Here is a 20,422-nt window from a genome sequence, read left to right as displayed (position 1 = left end):
TGTATAACAGATTATATAAATCTGTATAATCTGTTTTGTATAACAAAAAATACAGAGTAATAGATTTAGAATTATATATTCTAGTAGAAGCCAGAATGTTCCGGCAATTACAGGCTATTGTGACATCATCAATTACATCACAATACCCTATTATGACATCATCAATTACATCACAATACCCTATTATGACATCATCAATTACATCACAATAGGTTAGTATATCAGACTATTGTGACATCATCATTTGGCTGAATCCCTATTATGACATCATCTGTGACAGTTATGCAGTGTTAAGGATTCACAGACACCTGTCATTATTGTCTAAGCTTACGTTGAGAGTGGAAGCACGTTTGTGCCAAGCTCTTGCGTAAATTTAGAAAATGACAAATTTAAATTTAAATAATAATGAAATACATATTAATATTGAAAAAGAAAAGAAACCAGTTATATTAACGAAGAAAATGAAAAGAAATCAGCCAAAGACTAGTAAGTAACTTTTTAGAGATAGAATGATAGATAAATGATAATAGAACCAGTAGTAGATACACATATGATTGAAATCATCCCAATGATTGCCTTTTATTGAATATGCTGTACAGATCCTCTTGTTAGCTGTAAATGTGGGAGAGTCTATTGCCATTTACATAGTTATATTTTTAGAAATGTAATGTTATTCTTCATAGGATTTTATCGCATGTCTATATTGGGCATTATATAAACAGTAGCTTTTTTATGTAACAGTGTTACATGTTTCCTGGATTTGATAGAAATGTTCTTTGTATTCCGAATTCTAGTTGTAGCAGTAGTGATGTTAGTAATATTTATTTAGTTATTGGGGTTTTCAGCAACCAAATGCAAATAATTTGAATATTTTTGTAGTCACAAGTTCTGATGAGCAGAAAGACCCTTTTAATCTCCTGTATCAATCAGTATTTAACCTGTATGTAAGATATATACACCCATGCATTATACAGCGTTGGGGAATTGTTTGGTTTTATAAATGGGTCTTACTAACAGACTCCAGCAAGCAATGATAATTGTACTTAATGAGTTGATTTCTGTCCTTTCAGCATTGGAACGGATCTTGGCTAAAATGCTCCCTACATTGCTTTTCCGGTTTTTCTTCAGCAACAGTAATGAATATTATCAAGTGAAGTATTTCCTTGGAGCAATTGTTGGATTGTGCATCGGAAGCGGTAAGAAAAAAGTGAAAAAATGAAGTGTGTGTGAGAGATTGATACAATGAGAGTATGGCATATAATAGGGGTAAGGTGTGTGTTATCCAGTCTAATACCTTTTTCTCTTTCTCTAGCACTTTACTTTTTGCTGGTTTATCCATTAACCACCTTGAATGACCAGATCAAAGTCTGCATATTTATTGTTAATAATGGTGAGTATACACTTCTTTCACTGTTATCACTATTTATTTGTTATTTTATTGTTTGTAAGTATATTCCTGTAATTTTTTTCCTGTTATGGGCCCTGTATATTTATGTGATAGCAAGTTATGGCCCTTGTTGTACTTATAGGCTGAACCTAATGCATCTCCCCCTGTTGCTCTTTTCTCAGCTATATTTTCCTTCGGATGGGCAATGTCCACTAATTTCCGCTGCTCGACATTGATGATACTCCTGCTTATCCTGTGCGAAAGTACAGGTGCCCTAACAACTACAGTTGCTATCAAAGCAATCACTGATGGTATGTACTGGCTAGTCATTCTACTTACTCCGTATTTGTTCTTTACAATGTACTAAACCCTTTTCTCTTTTTAGGCCCTGTTCCTAATATGATGAAAAATATAGAACTACTTGTAATGAGCTTTGAGTGTACAGGAGAGATGACCCTTAACCACACAAAGATGATGTACACATCAATGATGGAACCTATAAAGAGGATATTTGGTCAATTGACGGTAATGAAATTGATATTTTTTAGCAAAAAATGGTGGGACCCACAATTATGATAATTAATGACAAATCTTTATATGCATTTTTGTAAATGCTGCAAGATTGTTATTATAGGCTTAACTGTATAGCTCAATACCTTATAGGCCTGGGATTAAAAACCCTTTCACATTTGCACCTGTTCTTTACAAAGTGCACTTAATGCTTTGAGACCTTGAGTGGTACAATCCTGTCATGTTAGATCAATGTGTATTGTTCTCTCAGTAATAATTTCATGGTCACCAGTTTGTGTATCAAATGCTGTAACTATGGGGCACTTTTGTCATAGAGGGAAAATAGACCTCCCAGTTCACCCGAGGGGACTCACAACCTCTTCTGTTGACTTGAATTGAATTTTTATGGCACGTTTATCAACAGGTGAAAAAAGAGTTCTGTCTATCTTCACTCTTTGATAAACAATTCCTAAAAATCCTATACAAGTAAGTGAAGTGGAGTTTCACACTTGCAAACTGTATTGAGCTCTATTATATATATATATATATATATATATATATATATATATATATATATATATATATATATATGCCCCTACATATTGCTGAAATTAACGGTAAAGAGAATAAATCAGAGAACAACTGGCAATAGTGGTTATAAGCACCCCTCAGCTATATTATCTGTATGAAAAATGTCTCTTTTTCTTTTTATAGAAAAGGTCATCGAATTTAACAAAGGACACCAAAGAAATAACTGATGATTTCCGTGAGGTAGAAGAAGAAGTTGAAAGCACTGAGGGATACGACAATGTGAGAGAGAAAGAACTGATAAGGGAAGAAATCGAGAGAAACAAAACGTTACTAATGAATACTCAGAAGAAATTTAGCATGAAGACTTTCCTGCGCTGTGAACGTAAGTTACCAAGTACACCCACTTTCATCTCACTGCATTTCGTTTTCCCAAATACTTTATGGGCTGAAAATATATCACTATTTTCTCAAACCGATGGCCACATGCAGGGACGGAACTAGGGGTAGGCAGAGTAGGCATGTGCCTAGGGCCCAAAGCTGGGAGGGTGGCAGTCACGTACCTGCTCTGTCGCCTACCCCATGCTGTCCACTCTCTCCCCGTCTTTTTGCGCATCTGCCTAGGGCCCCGGGCCGCTCTGGCCCAGCTCTGGCCACATGCGGTTTGATACCCCATGGATCAGGTAAAACTTGGTGTAGGGGTAGCAGAACTGGTACCCCGTGTGCCCTTGTTCTGCCTGGAGCTGGAATTCTACACAGTGGAGTCTCAGCATTCCTAAGCATTAAAGTTCCTTAATTTTTTCATGATATTTATGTGTATGTAGAGAATTATGCACATCCTATATACTAGATACCCGAATAATTGTGAGATGCAGGGTAACATGTAGGCTTTGGTGACAGCTCCATTACACAAATTAATGATCCATTTTCTTTTCTAACAGATCTCTTTGAAATGGGCATAGGGAAGTGCCATGAATGGTTTGATCAGAAATATGATGAATGCATGGAGACAATATGGTTACCTGTTCTCAATCATGCATTGTGCTGGCCAATGAAATTGAAATTTGTCTGCGGCGCTTTAAATTGTAAGTATCTTTAAACAAAATGTGACACTTGTAACCAACAGTAGAAATTTAATTTGGCATTTTCACCATATATAGTTATTTAGTGACAGGGGGGTTACTACTGAACAGCGTTATCTGTAGTGTTAAGCAAAAAAAAACTTTTTTTAAAAATAAGCAAAATTGTCTAATATATAATAAAATAATAAAAAGATAAATTTCAAAGTTGGTTTGATTTGGCCCATCTATATCATAATTTAACATGTAATATAAAGGTAATTTTCCCCTAAATCCAACAAGAAATGTCTTGACAGTAGTGGGAGGGAAGTATTTGTAGTTGTTTATTGACTTGCTGCTTTTATTTCTAGGGTTCCTGCCATTGTGCAAGAAGCACATCCGCATTGACCCTTTGTTTGGAGAACTCTATGATAATATCAGTGGGGCCATTGACACATTCAAGCAAAATGTCACTATAGATGTTCAAATTACGGTAAGTTTCGCAAAATATGCCTCATCGGAGACTCTCTCCATTGCTGATAGGATCCTGTTTGTTATTTGGGTGCCAATCAATCGGTGCTTTTAAAATATTTCCTTTATTTGCTATGAAGTTTATCTGATGTTCCTTGTGATCCCCTTGGCTAGTATTTTCATATACTTTTTTCTCTCTTTGCCTGAACACAGGTCAGAAACAAAACCATATTTGATACGACACTGAAGAAAGTCAAACAAAATGTGTCCGAAACCGTTGAAGAGAGCGAATCAGTTTCACAGAAAGCTATGAAGGCTATAAAAATAGTTTTGTCTCTACTCTTCCTCCAATACATCAGTTCGTAAGTACATTCGTTTTAGTTTACCAATTAATACTGCAGAAGCCAAATATCGATGGTTTACTTTGTGTGAGGTTTTTGTGTGGGGTTCACTCTGGTCCCTTTGTCTTTGCAGAGCTTTTGGCTATGTTGAGAATTACAATTCAAACCTTCGCCACGACAATGTGTACATAACAACGTACTTCAAACAAATCGACGCTCGTAGGAGGAAGCAGGTTAGTTTGGCAGCAAACATACTGTCTTTTGTTATGTATGTATATATTTATTTGTGCTCTATAAATGCACTCATTTCTTAATTACATTTTGAAGTGTATACAAGTTATTATAAAAGTTTAGGAAGTATATAAGAATTAAGATGAGTGAGAATCCTAATGTGCTCTTCTTCTGTACATTAAATACTGCATGAGGAGCCCTAGGAGAGTAGATTTCAGTTTTTGAGTAAGAGTAAGTTTGTTGTTGGCTCATTTTGTTCAGAAGTGTTTGTTTTTCAAGCTAAGGATATTTAAAAATGTAAATGAGAGACCAGGAAATCACTCTTGTTTTTATTTATCCTACAGGGAAAGAGGCACCTGCTACCGCTGAAAAAAGGGGAACGTGCAGATTTAATTTACCCAATAAACTTTGCCCTCCATGGACCAGAGGTGAAAGCATTGGTAAGTACTTATCAAATACTCTCTAGCAGATTACGGTATGTTCCCTGCTTCTTTCATAAATACAATAACAAACTTTTCTCTTCCAGACAAGCGCTATGATAGGGTGCATTCCGCTGATTGTTATTTGCCTGCTTTTACTTGGACTGGATTTGGGTGTCCAAAATATCATGGACATTACTATCAAGCATTCCAATATTAGCTACAACTTTGGCTGTAAGTATGTCTTGAATGTACTACTGTATGTTTCTAACAGCAATCTGTTAATAGTTCATACTTCTCTCTGTTCCATATTGCTTAATCCACCTCTCGTTTTACCCTGCAGTTAAACACAATCTAGAAGTGATTGTTGGTGGCACCGGATTCCTGGCAAGATTTCTCCGGAACACAATTGGAAATATCAATACGTCCTCTAATGCGCTTCATGTGACCAATAATACTGGTATGTGCAAAGCTTCACTGACATTTCCAATGTGCTGTACTCCATGTGTTTAAAGTTTTGTAGATATCAATAGAACTTACATGTAGCAAGCACTTTCATTTAAATGGGAAAATCACACAGGTAGCTGATATGAATTGTATGGCCAAACAATCTGTAGAACCATTAAGGTGAAATTGTTTTGGTTGTCTTGCTTAACAGTTAAACTGCTTAGTTACAATATGAATGAAAGGAATTATAAGTATCTTTCGGGGCTTCATTTTCTATTCATTTCCCAACAAGACATATCATTCATACTGGCAGCATTACTAATACTCCAGTTTCTTTCTGATTCTCCACAGTTTGTCTGGCGCAACCGATTCATCTGACGTCCCAGCAATATATCGGCACTTGTTTACTACTGACCATCACGCTGATCCTTCCTTTTGTCCAGATATACATGAGCCGACTGTGCAGAGTCCTGGCTGCTTACTTTTACCCTAAGGCAAGATATTATGAGCTGAGAGAGTTTTTATTTAGGAATATTTTACAATCTATTAAACAGGAGGGGGGGGGGCTTTTTTTAGCTTCTGGTAAAGTGGCCCATGTGTCTATTTTCTCACCTTGGCTCATGGCAGAAAGGGCACTACAAAATTCCACTTTTTTTGTCCTACTAATGAACTGATGTATTTCTTAGTGTAAATAACTGTGTAACACCTCCACCTGCTGCTTTCTTTCCTTTAGACGGAGAAAAGGCGAATTCTCCATCTCTATAATGAGCTACTGAGGTACAGGGACCTGTATTTAAATATAAAGAGGAAGAACTTAATGATCACTGCCAACCGCCACAGAAACTTTGTAAGTATTAACCTGAGCTTCTGTCTTTTACAGCTCATCACCCTACAGCACATTAGTTGGCACCCAACACACTAGCACCTTGCCTTAGCTTTCATTTTCCTACATTAGCTGCACTATGTGCACAAAATACATTCGCTTACTCTTCTAATGCATTAGGGTGGTGGCAGACATGGCTATTGGGGGAAATTAGTTGCCCAGTGACCAATCGCTTCTTCTTCGGGCGATGAATCTCCCCTAAATACCTTCCTGCCAGCTAGAATATAAATCGCCAGCGGGATGTCACTCTGAACAATTTGTTTTCCGAAGTCGCCCGACGTTGCCTCACAAGGAAACTTCGGGCGACTTTGGAAAACAAAGCCATCCTGCCGGCGATTTACATTCTAGCCGGCGGGAAGGCATTTAGGGGAGATTAGTCCAAAGAAGAGGCAATTTGTTTCTGGACAACTAATCTCCCCCAGTAGCCATGTCTGCCACCACCCTTACTTCAGCTGCCATTGCTGTAAATAGATTCTCACGCCCCTTGGCTTGGTATTGACTATATTGTGTTGTCCACAGATGATGTCTATACCTGGTATGCTATTCCGACAAATGAAATGGCTGAGAGTCATTATAAAGCGACGCTGTTTGGTTTGTAATGCCAAAGAAACCAAGACTTCCTATATTTGCAAGACATCAAACTGTGACACAGCCTACTGCCTCGACTGCTGGAAGGAGATAAAGAAATGCTGCTTTGTTTGCTTACCAGATGATTTAATTGAAAATTACTTCTGTGAAGAATAATACTACAGTGATGGCGGCCCCTCCCCCTTTTTAAAAAAATGTTTTGTATAATATACTTTTTTTAATATATTTTGTAAAATATATTAAACATATATTTTATATAATCAGTATTTAATAAACTTTAATAAACTTTTATAAATATGTGTCCATTGTATTTGAGAAATTTTCCGGCCGGCCCTATTGACGAGCTGACCGATATGCAAGTCTTTTGCTATCAGTTGGCTCGTCTCCCACCATACATACTAAATATTGCACTAAAATTGTTTCATACCATATTATCTGTGCGTCTATGGCCACCTTAAGGCGTCAAGCCCGGTTAGGTTGTCTCTTTCCTGGCTCCACTTATTATTATTGAGAAATCGTGGCAGACAGGCTAATGAGATCACTGGGCAATGAGCTGAGGGGCTGTCATGACAGAGCTGTGAAACGATTGTTGCAGGAACAGCCTCCAAAGAGCCCCCACCAATAAGTAATTGACCCCTGCTGTATGCTGGCATGTAACTGCCCCAGATCAGCACACCTTGAACAGATATTTTGTTTAGATTGCCAGCTGTCGGCCACTTCTCCCATTTACAGTGCTGTCATTACTGAACAGGAGGGACCCAGAAGCACGGTACTAGCTATGGAGTCACATTGCGCTCCGACGGTATACAGCACAAAAGTTCCATATATTCATCCAGATGTCAGGTTTATCGTTGCCCCAAAGAGCTAACGATCAACTGGGAAAAGAAGCAGTGCTTCCAGCATTCCCTGTGAAACCAATAATGGTTACTCCACATTACTGTTGTTTACACCCTTTTCTATCTTACGAAATCTAAGTTGGCCTTCTGTGTGAGCCATCGGATCATCCCCCGCCACTAGCTTGTGGCTTTTAAGAGAGAGAGACTGCCCAAAGCAACGCCTATTTTTGAAAAAAATGAAATAATGGAAAAACAATAGTGAAGGCAAAGTAAAGTTGCATGTATAAGTGCACACTTGAAAAGTATACTTACAACTATGCTGATGTAAGTAATGAAAACTCTTTGGTTAAGCACTGTAAATATGTCAGTGCTGAGTAAATAAAGTATAATACTCATTAAAAAGTAATGAAATTGACACTTTTATTATAGAACCATTGGTTTATTGCCAAGAAGGTACAAAATGCCTGATGAATGTGAATCTGCCTTTGCATATTCTTTTTTACCATCTTACCCTCCTCTAAGGACAGTGTCTTTAATTTTAGGGTATTTGTCATATGAGAAATTTGTGCCACCTTAAGGTGGTGGTAATTCCAGGGTTTCCAATGTGGCCGGCATCAGTCTAGATAGACTTGAACCTAAAGAATCCTGTGCTGATGTCATTTTAACACAAATTACACATTTATGTTTGCGGGAAAATACACTGCATTATGGGTAAACTTTGCACACTTGCGGTCTTAAATGAGACATATAACAGTCCAACATATATCATGCACTATTCAAGTAGCTTTGGGTGTCTGGTGCGTTAACCGTATCTGTGGGGAGTCAATCCCAATATACAAATCTCCAACTGGGTCGCACTCCATAAAACGTAGCATTTATTTCAGATACAAAAAAACAATGGCACATTCAGTGCATATATGCAAATTTTCATAGCATGTCTGTATAACATTCTGTATAAAGTTCTGTGCAGTTCCGCAATAGCAGTGAGTAATAAAGTTCGTCTCATAACTTATCTGTACAGAGTTATGAATCGTTGCCACGTTTTGAGGGCATCTCGCACCCTTTCTCAACTTCGTTCATAATCCTTCGTGTTTAGCAGACGATATCCACGTTCAGCAAACCTGCTAGGAAAGAACCAATTGTAATACTACCGATAAGAGATCTGAAAAATAAAGTAAAGTAAAAATAAAAGATCTAGGCTGCTTACATACATATTTACATGTTCAAATATACCTGGCGTGTCCTTTCTATAAGAAATGATGTAAATCAAAGTCCCTATTTAGTCCTTTCGGAAATAGTGAATTTAATCTGTGTATCCACTGGACCTCAGCTTTTTTAAGGGCCAGAACTTGATCACCTCCTCACCTCCTCTTTTTAACGGTGGAATATGTTGGATAATACGATACCTAAGGTGTTCAGCCGAATGTCCCACTTCTAAGCAGTGTCTAGACACTGGCAAAGTTTTATTTCTGGTATTGATGGTTGATCTATGTTGGGAGAACGCACCATCTGTGTGGTTTCCCCCACATAGATCAAACCACAGGGACACTCCAACATATACACGACAACGTTTTGTGAATTTTTGGAGGTAAAAATGTTTTCCCCTTCCCACCCCTAATTTGCATACTGTGGTTTGATCTATGTGGGGGAAACCACACAGAAGTTGCGTGATAGGTTCGGATTTGGTTTGGTATTCGGCCGAATCTTTTGTGAAGGATTTGGGGGTTCGGCCGAATCCAAAATAGTGGATTCGGTGCATCCCTAGTATCCACGGACGAGATGGTGGGAGTTGCAGTTCACTAAAGCTAATGTGATGAGAAGTAGTAATATGACTAAATAAGGACTGGGGGTCAATGCTATAGCTGAGCCCAAATATATCAGATTGTTTGAAAATAGAATTGTACTTTCCAGCCACAGCCTCCTGTGCTGCTCCACCCTCATACCCTGCTCCCACCCCAGGACAAGGAGACAATGGCTGAATGCTAGTAGTTACCCTATTGGCTGAATGCTAGCAGTTACCCTATTGGCTGAATGCTTGCAGTTACGCTATTGGCTGAATGCTAGCAGTTACCCTATTGGCTGAATGCTAGCAGTAACCCTATTGGCTGAATGTGTGTGTAATGAAATGGAATGGGCCAATCCTGGTGCTGCAGTAAAGTGAGTGACGGCTTGGTTTGCCAATCGTTATAAAATAAAACCAGCCTCTCTATACCTGTAAACATTTCCTCCCATTGTCCAGGCTGGTAAAAGAGTGTCCCAAGGTTCACCCCTAGTGAGAGCATAGGGTTCTCTGGCTCTTTGGATGGAATGACTAGTGGCTTTTGGTCCTCCCAGGAGTCAGTGTAACTGGTTAAAGGGCACAAGGTTCATTAAACAGTGAAATAAACTCATAAAAATTTTATGTCACAGGTGTTTTATGTCAAATTGTACTTAGTAACTAGCCCCTGGGAAAAATTAGAGCTGGGCCCCTATCTGTTATGATAAAAAAAAGCAAGGTAGAGTCAACTTGCAGCCCTCCAGCAGCTCCAGCATCCCACTTAAAACTAAAATACCTCAAGCTGTTGTCGAACTCCAGCTATCAGCATCCTCCTTTGTTTGTCATTTGTCATAGTCTAGCTACCCTATCACATTTACACACATAGGGTCAATTTTATCAGGAGACTATTCGTTTAAAGTATTTTCATGGATTTTTCACTTATACAGATTCAACACATAAGATGCAATCTTTGCACCAATATAACCAATATAATTTGACAAATATCTCTTATTTATTTACTTCACCAGCTATATTAGTGTGACTTACTATTGACATATCTTGGCAGGTTATTGCAGGTCAAAGGGCAGAAAGACAATTATTGGTTAGTGATTCAATGACATACCTTGATGAATTTATTTCAAACTATGGAATACTGCTTCTTTGTTATAGTGTAAATGTCAAGCTGCCCAATGTAACTTTGATTAAAATCATTTAATTTAGAAGTTTAAAAGCTCTGCTTATGCCATGCAGATTTGTGTATAAAATTTTTACCATATTTACATGAGTTCAGTTCATTAAAAAACAAACATATAAAATAATTGCTTAGAGTGAAATTTTCACCATCTGCTTGAAAACAATAAAAGAGGAGTAATCTTTACAGCTTTGATTTATACATTAGTTTCTAGTTATGTGTATAATGATCTGAACATCCAATTGCATGGATAAGTTTAAAACAAATCTAGATGCTTATTAAAGTTTAAACATTAATATCATATACTGCTATATAACTTATTGCCTTACATACAGTACTTACATACTTATGCATATATAAAGTACAGGTATAGAATCTTTTATCTGGAACACTTGGGACTTGGAGGTTTCTGGGTAAGGGATATTTCTGCAATTTGGCTCACTATTCCTAATTATAACCTATAATGTTGACCTTCTGGAGGCGGGGCACTGACATGGTGATCGGTGACTGGCCGATCATCACGTCAGTCTCAGATAATCCTGCCTGGTATTTTTGACCCAGTAGTTTTGACCAGGGTAGCCCTTCCAAGAACAGTTACTAACTGTTAACCAATCAGTGGAAAGCAAGAGAGCTGCACAGCAAGAAGTTGGGTTCTATTATATTAGACATCAGGTCACTCCAGCCTTTATACATTACATTTTTGACTAACTAACTATATTGAAAACATGTTTTATTTTGCACAGCCTATCTATTTACCCAGTTTTTATTTTTATACTGAACAATTACCTTTAAAGGTACTCACAGAGTAACTTTTCACCCTTTTAACCTAACTGAATTGCAAGCTAGTTTTTTGCAATTTCTGATGGAACAAATAGACTTTCTCCCCAAATTGCACAACCTTCAGACTGAGCACCGATTCCACTGCTACAGCCCTCCCCCCAGGGAGTCAGACCCATAATTTGGAAACCACTGTTATAGAGCATTCTACCCAATGTGCTGTTCATTTCAAGAATCTTCCCTACTTGTTGTTATTTACTGATCGTTTCATTACAAGCCCTAGAACCCTCTGTAAATGTAATTTTGTTTCTGCAGCACTGGATAGCAGGATAGAGAAGATACCATGCAAGAAAACTAGGTTCAGACACTGAGACAAAGCTATGACACCTGTGTTGAAGTTGTGTTTCAAGAACAGATTGACTGTCAAAATGTAATATACATCGTGCTTTAATTAAAGGATATTTTCTTTAGAAATGCCTCCTCTCTTGGTCTTGAGCTGAAAGAAACCTTTTCTTTCCTGACCACTCCAGTCATTACTTGAGTTACTACAGTAGGCTAATGCCACACTCGGCTGTTTTACAGCCAAAATCCACCCATGTGGTTGCACCTGGGCTGAGTGTAGAATTAGCCTTAGCATCCTCATCCATCTTGTAAATGATGCCAGAATTTTGTTGGCTTATAGATAGCTGCATATAAACAGCCTTCGCCTGTCCTTCACCAAGATTAACTGCTGTGTTAGCTTTATTGTGCCATTCCAAATTAAAACAATGTTTCAGCAAATACACACCTCCCCTTGTCCGGTTGATTTGGTATAGTACAATAAAGCTAACACAGTAGTCAATCATGGTGAATGCTGGACTCCCTTTATCTATATGAACTACACTAAGGGGCTTCTCTGCTGGAGGAGTCAATGCTAATACTGCCCTACAGTATGGGGCAAATTTATCAAAGGTCAAAGTGAAAATTAAAATTTGAATTTTGAGTTTATTTTAGTGTAATTCGACTAGGGAATAGTCCATAATTGATTCGAATTTAAAAAAAATAAAAAAATTTGAATATTGAAATGTATCATGTACTGTCTGTTTAAGAATTTAACTATTCACCATATAAAACCTGCCAAATTGGTGTTTTAGCCTATCGGGGAACTTCTACAACCAATTTGGAGTAATTTGATGGACTTTTGAATATTGAAGTTTTTTTTTGTTGCCAACTTACATAAATATTTTATCACATTATTGCACAGCTCGGTACAATTGAAGGATGATCACATCAAACATACAAATCTAATTAAATAAAAACATAGTAACTAAGGGATACAGAGGGTTGCCACGGCCCTGCTCAGTAGAGATTAGAATATGTGATAAAAACACAAGTTATCTGCTCAAATTATTTGCATTGTTTTACTAGCTGTTGCTTAACGAATCAGACATTTTAGGTGAAAATATCTAACATTATTATTATCCACTCTGCTCTCCACTTAAATTAGTAAATCATTTGTCTCATTTGGTATCTAGATTATTGTATTTATTTTGTTTAAATAAACTATATGGTTATAGAAATACATTTTTTTCTCCCACTTTCCTTCTACTAGATATAAACATGTTTAAAATATATGATGGTATTTTAAAATATGGAGTTATTTTGCTATAATTTTTTTATTCTAAATATAAGTTTTTATATAATAGATAATGTAATTGCTTTGAATAGATACAGAATGAAAATCCAAATAATGAAGATCCAAATGAATATAGAAAAAGAAAAGAAACCAGTAATATTAAAGAAGAAAATGAATGGGAAAAAAGCCAGATTTTTCTACTAGAGTCTTTTCTACTAGATATAAACAGGTTTATAATATACGATGGTATTTTAAACTTTGGAGTTATTTTGCTAAAAATATTTAAATTCTAAATATAAGTATTTGTATAACACATTATACAAATCTGTATAATCTGTTTTGTATAACAAAAAATACAGAGTAATAGCTTTGAATAGATTTAGAATGATATATTCTAGTAGAAACCAGAATGTTCCGGCAATTACAGGCAATTGTGACATCATGAATTGGCTAATGGCCAATTTATCCCTATTATGACATCATCAATTACATCACAATACCCTATTATGACATCATCAATTACATCACAATACCCTATTATGACATCATCAATTACATCACAATAGGTTAGTATATCGGACTATTGTGACATCATCATTTAGCTGAATGCCAATCTATCCCTATTATGACATCATCTGTGACACTTATGCAGTGTTAAGGATTCACAGACACCTGTCATTATTGTCTAAGCTTACGTTGAGAGTGGAAGCACGTTTGTGCCAAGCTCTTGCGTAAATTTAGAAAATGACAAATTTAAATTTAAATAATAATGAAATACATATTAATATTGAAAAAGAAAAGAAACCAGTTATATTAACGAAGAAAATGAAAAGAAATCAGCCAAAGACTAGTAAGTAACTTTTTAGAGATAGAATGATAGATAAATGATAATAGAACCAGTAGTAGATACACATATGATTGAAATCATCCCAACGATTGCCTTTTATTGAATATAATGATGGCTGTACAGATCCTCTTGTTAGCTGTAAATGTGGGAGAGTCTATTGCCATTTACATAGTTATATTTTTAGAAATGTAATGTTATTCTTTATAGCATTTTAGCGCATGTCTATATTGGGCATTATATAACCAGTAGCTTTTTTATGTAACAGTGTAACAGTGTTTCCTGGATTTGATAGAAATGTTCTTTGTATTCCGAATTCTAGTTGTAGCAGTAGTGATGTTAGTAATATTTATGTATTTATTTGGGTTTTCAGCAACCAAATGCAAATAATTTGAATATTTTTGTAGTTACAAGTTCTGATGAGCAGAAAGACCCTTTTAATCTCCTGTATCAGTCAGTTTTTAACCTGTATGTAAGATATATACACCCATGCATTATACAGCGTTGGGGAATTGTTTTGTTTTATAAATGGGTCTTACTAACAGACTCCAGCAAGCAATGATAATTGTACTTAATTAGTTGATTTCTGTCCTTTCAGCATTGGAACGGATCTTGGCTAAAATGCTCCCTACGTTGCTTTTTCGGTTTTTCTTCAGCAACAGTAATGAATATTATCAAGTGAAGTATTTCCTTGGAGCAATTGTTGGATTATGCATCGGAAGCGGTAAGAAAAAAGTAAAATAATTAAGTGTGTGTGAGAGACTGATACAATGAGAGTATGGCATATAATAGGGGTAAGGTGTGTGTTATCCAGTCTAATACCTTTTTCTCTTTCTCTAGCACTTTACTTTTTGCTGGTTTATCCATTAACCACCTTAAATGACCAGATCAAAGTCTGCATATTTATTGTTAATAATGGTGAGTATATACTTCTTTCAATGTTATCACTGTGTATTTGTCATTTTATTGTTTGTAAGTATATTCCTGTAATTTTTTTACTGTTATGGGCCCTGTATATTTATGTGATAGCAAGTTATGGCCCTTGTTGTACTTATAGGCTGAACCTAATGCATCTCCCCCTGTTGCTCTTTTCTCAGCTATATTTTCCTTCGGATGGGCAATGTCCACTAATTTCCGCTGCTCGACATTGATGATATTCCTGCTTATCCTGTGCCAAAGGACAGGTGCCCTAACAACTACAATTGCTATCAAAGCAATCACTGGTGGTATGTACTGGCTAGTCATTCTACTTACTCCGTATTTGTTCTTTACAATGTACTAAACCCTCTTCTCTTTTTAGGCCCTGTTCCTAATATGATGAAAAATATAGAATTACTTGTAATGAGCTTTGAGTGTACAGGAGAGATGACCCTTAACCACACAAAGATGATGTACACATCAATGATGGAACCTGTAAAGAGGATATTTGGTCAATTGACGGTAATGAAATTTATATATTTTAGCAGAAAATGGTGGGACCCACAATTATGATAATTAATGACAAATCTTTATAAGCATTTTTGTACATGCTGCAAGATGTGTTATTATAGGCTTAACTGTATGGCTCAATACCTTATAGGCCTGGGATTAAAAGCCCTTTCACATTTGCACCTGTTCTTTACAAAGTGCACTTAATGCTTTGAGACCTTGAGTGGTACAATCCTGTCATGTTAGATCAATGTGTATTGTTCTCTCAGTAATAATTTCATGGTCACAAGTTTGTGTATCAAATGCTGCAACTATGGGGGAAAATAGACCTCCCAGTTCACCCAAGTGGACTTACAGCCTCTTCTGTTCACTTAAATTGGATTTTTTATGGCACATTTATCAGTGGGTGAAAAGAGAGTTCTGTCTGCACTCTTTGATAAACAATTCCTAAAAATCCTATACAAGTAAATGAAGTGGAGTTTCACACTTTTCACAAACTGTGTTGACCTCTATTTTCACTATTTCATATATATGCCCCTACATATGACTGAAATTAACGGTAAAGAGAATATATCAGAGAACAAATGGCAACAGTGGTTAGAAGCACCCCTCAGCTATATTGTCTGTATGAAAAATGTCTCTTTTTCTTTTTCTAGAAACGGTCATCGAATTTGACAAAGGACACCAAAGAAATAACTGATGATTTCCGTGAGGTAGAAGAAGAAGTTGAAAGCACTGAGGGATACGACAATGTGAGAGAGAAAGAACTGATAAGGGAAGAAATCGAGAGAAACAAAACGTTACTAATGAATACTCAGAAGAAATTTAGCATGAAGACTTTCCTACGCTGTGAATGTAAGTTTCCAAGTACACCCACTTTCATCTCACTGCATTTCATTTTCCCAAATACTTTATGTGCTGAAAATATATCACTATTTTCTCAAACCAATGGCCACATGCAGGGCTGGAACTAGGGGTAGGCAGAGTAGGCATGTGCCTAGGGCCCAAAGCTAGGAGGGCAGCAGACATGTACCTGCTCTATAGCCTATCCCATGCCCGGTCCCCTCTCTCTACGTCTTTTTGCGCATCCGCCAATTCAGGCTTTCACGCATGCTCGTACACTGATGATTCACTAAACCGGTGCAGAGGCTGGCCAGGTTGCCTGGGGCTCCTGGCCGCTCTGGCCCGGCTCTGGCCACATGTGGTTTGATACCCCATGAATCTTGGTAAAACTTGGTGTAGGGGTTCTAGTAGCAGGACTGGTACCCTGTGTTCCTTTTGTTCTGCCTGGAGCTGGAATGTTACACAGTGGAGTCTCCATATTCCCAAGCATTAAAGATCCTGATTCTTTTCATGATATTTATGTGTATGTAGAGAATTATGCACATCCTATATACTAGATACCCGAATAATTGTGAGATGCAGGGTAACATGTAGGCTTTGGTGACAGCTCCATTACACAAATTAATGATCCATTTTCTTTTCTAACAGATCTCTTCGAAATGGGCATAGGGAAGTGCCATGAATGGTTTGATCAGAAATATGATGAATGCATGGAGACAATATGGTTACCTGTTCTCAATCATGCATTGTGCTGGCCAATGAAATTGAAATTTGTCTGCGGCGCTTTAAATTGTAAGTATCTTTAAACAAAATGTGAAACTTGTAACCAAAAGTAGAAATTTAATTTGGCATTTTCACCATATATAGTTATTTAGTGACAGGGGGTTACTTACTATAGGACAGCGTTATTTGTGCTGTTAAGCAAAACTTTTTATAAAAAAAATAAGCATAAATTGTCTTATAAAATCCATAAATAATAAAAAGATAAATTTCAAAGTATGTTTGATTTGACCCATCTATATCATAATATAACATGTAATGTAAAGGTAATTTTCCCTAAAATCCAACAAGAAATGTTTTGACAATAGTGGGAGGGAAGTATTTGTAGTTATTTATTGACTTGCTGCCTTTATTTCTAGGGTTCCTGCCATTGTGCAAGAAGCACATCCGCATCGACCCTTTGTTTGGAGAACTCTATGATAATATCAGTGGGGCCATTGACACATTCAAGCAAAATGTCACTATAGATGTTCAAATTACGGTAAGTTTCGCAAAATATGCCTCATCGGAGACTCTCTCCATTGCTGATAGGATCCTGTTTGTATATTTCCTTTATTTGCTATGAAGTTCATCTGACGTGTCTTGTGATCCCCTTGGCTAGTATTTTCATATACTTTTTTCTCTCTTTGCCTGAACACAGGTCAGAAACAAAACCATATTTGATACGACACTGAAGAAAGTCAAACAAAATGTGTCCGAAACCGTTGAAGAGAGCGAATCAGTTTCACAGAAAGCTATGAAGGCTATAAAAATAGTTTTGTCTCTACTCTTCCTCCAATACATCAGTTCGTAAGTTCATTCGTTCATTTATTTTACCAATTAATACTGCAGAAGCCAAATATCGATGGTTTACTTTGTGTGAGGTTTTTGTGTGGGGTTCACTCTGGTCCCTTTGTCTTTGCAGAGCTTTTGGCTATGTTAAGAATTACAATTCAAACCTTCGCCACGACAATGTGTACATAACAACGTACTTCAAACAAATCGACGCTCGTAGGAGGAAGCAGGTTAGTTTGGCAGCAAACATACTGTCTTTTGTTATGTATGTATATATGTATTTGTGCTCTATAAATGCACTCATTTCTTAATTACATTTTGAAGTGTATACAAGTTATTATAAAGGTTTAGGAAGTATATAAGAATTAAGATGAGTGAGAATCATAATGTGCTCTTCTACTGTACATTAAATACTGCATGAGGAGCTCTAGGAGAGTAGATTTCAGTTTTTGAGTAAGAGTAACTTTGTTGTTGGCCCATTTTGTTCAGAAGTGTTTGTTTTTCAAGCTAAGGATATTCAAAAATGTAAGCGAGAGACCAGGAAATCACTCTTTTTGTTTATTTATCCTATAGGGAAAGAGGCACCTGCTACCGCTGAAAAAAGGGGAACGTGCAGATTTAATTTACCCAATAAACTTTGCCCTCCATGGACCAGAGGTGAAAGCATTGGTAAGTACTTATCAAATAATCTCTAGCAGATTACGGTATGTTCCCTGCTTTCATAAATACAATAATGAACTTTTCTCTTCCAGACAAGCGCTATGATAAAGTGCATTCCGCTGATTGTGATTTGCCTGCTTTTACTTGGACTGGATTTGGGTGTCCAAAATATCATGGACATCACTATCAAGCACTCCAATATTAGCTACAACTTTGGCTGTAAGTATGTCTTGAATGTATTACTGTTTGCTTCTAACAGCAATCTGTTAATAGTTCATACTTCTCTCTGTTCCATATTGCTTAATCCACCTCTCTTTTTACCCTGCAGTTAGACACAATCTAGAAGTCATTGTTGGTGGGACCGGATTCCTGGCAAGATTTCTCCGGAACACAATCGGAAATATCAATACGTCCTCTAATGCGCTTCATGTGACCAATAATACTGGTATGTGCAAAGCTTCACTGACATTTCCTATGTGCTGTACTCCATGTGTTTAAAGTTTTGTAGATATCAATAGAACTTACATGTAGCAAGCAGTTTCATTTAAATGGGACAATCACACAGGTAGCTGATATGAATTGTATGGCCAAACAAGCTGTAGAACCATTAAGGTGAAATTGTTTTGGTTGACTTGCTTAACAGTTAAACTGCTTAGTTTCAGTCTGAATGAAAGGAATTATAAGTATCTTTCGGGGCTTAATTTGCTATTCATTTCCCAACAAGACATATCATTCATGTTGGCAGCATTACTAATACTCCAGTTTCTTTCTGATTCTCCACAGTTTGTCTGGCGCAACCGATTCATCTGACGTCCCAGCAATATATCGGCATTTGTTTACTACTGAGCATCACGCTGATCCTTCCTTTTGTCCAGATATACATGAGCCGACTGCGCAGAGTCCTGGCTGCTTACTTTTACCCTAAGGTAAGATATTATGGGCTGAGAGAGTTTTTTTATTTAGGAATATTTTGGAATTTAGTAACCTGGGGGGCTTTTTTTTAGCTTCTGGTAAAGTGGCCCATGTGTCTATTTTGTCACCTTGGCTCATGGCAGAAAGGGCACTACTAAATTTCACTTTTTTTTGTTCTACTAATGATCTGATGTATTTCCTAGTTTAAATAACTGTGTAACACCACCACCTGCTGCTTTGTTTCCTTTAGACGGAGAAAAGGCGAATTCTCCATCTCTATAATGAGCTACTGAGGTACAGGGACCTGTATTTAAATATAAAGAGGAAGAACTTAATGATCACTGCCAACCGCCACAGAAACTTTGTAAGTATTAACCTGAGCTTCTGTCTTTTACAGCTCATCACCCTACAGCACATTAGTTGGCACCCAACACACCAGCACCTTGCCTTAGCTTTCATTTTCCTACATTAGCTGCACTATTATTGTGCACAAAATACATTAGCTTACACATCTAATGCATTTCTTCAGCTACTATTGCTGTACTGTAATAGATTCTCATGCCCCTTGGATTGGTAATGACTATATTGTGTTCTCCACAGATGATGTCTATACCTGGTATGCTATTCCGACAAATGAAATGGCTGAGAGTAATTATAAAGCGACACTGTTTGGTTTGTAATGCCAAAGAAACCAAGACTTCCTATATTTGCAAGACATCATACTGTGACACAGCCTACTGCCTCGACTGCTGGAAGGAGATAAAGAAATGCTGCTTTGTTTGCTTACCAGATGATTTAATTGAAAATTACTTCTGTGAAGACTAATACTACAGCGATGGCGGCCCCTCCCCTTTTTTTTAATATATTTTGTATAATATACTTTTTTAACATATTTTTATAAAATATATTAAACATATTTTATATAATTAGTATTTAATAAACTTTTCTAAATATTTGTGTGTCTTTTGTATTTGAGACTGTATTTCATTGTTCAGTACTATCTGTAGGTAGGGAGGCAGTATTCAGATACATTACTGCTTAGTGATCTCTGATTGATCATAGGCACATTCCAGCACATGCAGCTTCTATTTACATAGAACCTCATATAAATTAAACATTCTAGTTAGGTGGCAAGCCAGAAC

General features: G+C 36.9%; 2 protein-coding genes across 2 annotated transcripts; both read left to right on the top strand.

Moving 5' to 3' along the window:
• The first annotated feature begins 829 nt into the window (after positions 1-829).
• Positions 830-8,549, top strand: LOC121394574 (E3 ubiquitin-protein ligase DCST1-like). The gene is made up of 15 exons (XM_041565980.1): positions 830-1,196; positions 1,313-1,390; positions 1,570-1,698; positions 1,773-1,912; positions 2,612-2,810; positions 3,367-3,510; positions 3,855-3,976; positions 4,168-4,316; positions 4,429-4,528; positions 4,871-4,966; positions 5,053-5,179; positions 5,289-5,405; positions 5,744-5,886; positions 6,126-6,239; positions 6,795-8,549. The coding sequence occupies exons 1-15, from the start codon at positions 1,001-1,003 to the stop codon at positions 7,017-7,019; spliced, it is 2,079 nt and encodes a 692-aa protein (XP_041421914.1). The 5' UTR covers positions 830-1,000; the 3' UTR covers positions 7,020-8,549.
• Positions 8,550-14,612: 6,063 nt separating this feature from the next.
• LOC121394573 (E3 ubiquitin-protein ligase DCST1-like) lies at positions 14,613-20,125 on the top strand. Its single transcript, XM_041565979.1, has 14 exons — positions 14,613-14,801; positions 14,981-15,109; positions 15,184-15,323; positions 15,968-16,166; positions 16,803-16,946; positions 17,294-17,415; positions 17,575-17,723; positions 17,839-17,938; positions 18,282-18,377; positions 18,461-18,587; positions 18,697-18,813; positions 19,152-19,294; positions 19,531-19,644; positions 19,881-20,125. Exons 1-14 carry the CDS (start codon positions 14,654-14,656, stop codon positions 20,103-20,105), a joined length of 1,953 nt encoding a protein of 650 aa, XP_041421913.1. The 5' UTR covers positions 14,613-14,653; the 3' UTR covers positions 20,106-20,125.
• The last annotated feature ends 297 nt before the right edge of the window (positions 20,126-20,422 follow it).

This window comes from Xenopus laevis, chromosome 6L (assembly GCF_017654675.1).
Source record: "Xenopus laevis strain J_2021 chromosome 6L, Xenopus_laevis_v10.1, whole genome shotgun sequence".
Taxonomy (NCBI): domain Eukaryota; kingdom Metazoa; phylum Chordata; class Amphibia; order Anura; family Pipidae; genus Xenopus; species Xenopus laevis.
The sequence above is the reverse complement of the archived record's forward strand: the minus strand, read 5'-3'. Positions and strand labels throughout refer to the sequence as shown.

Excerpts from the sequence above, each read along its gene's own strand:
- LOC121394573 (XM_041565979.1), top strand. The coding sequence starts at position 14,654 with ATGAGAGTATGGCATATAATAGGGGTAAGGTGTGTGTTATCCAGTCTA. Across the intron at positions 16,167-16,802 it reads GACTTTCCTACGCTGTGAAT|ATCTCTTCGAAATGGGCATA; the intron begins GTAAGTTTCCAA and ends CTTTTCTAACAG. Across the intron at positions 16,947-17,293 it reads TGTCTGCGGCGCTTTAAATT|GGTTCCTGCCATTGTGCAAG; the intron begins GTAAGTATCTTT and ends CTTTATTTCTAG.
- LOC121394574 (XM_041565980.1), top strand. The coding sequence starts at position 1,001 with ATGGGTCTTACTAACAGACTCCAGCAAGCAATGATAATTGTACTTAAT. Across the intron at positions 1,197-1,312 it reads TGGATTGTGCATCGGAAGCG|CACTTTACTTTTTGCTGGTT; the intron begins GTAAGAAAAAAG and ends CTCTTTCTCTAG. Across the intron at positions 1,913-2,611 it reads GGATATTTGGTCAATTGACG|AAAAGGTCATCGAATTTAAC; the intron begins GTAATGAAATTG and ends TTCTTTTTATAG.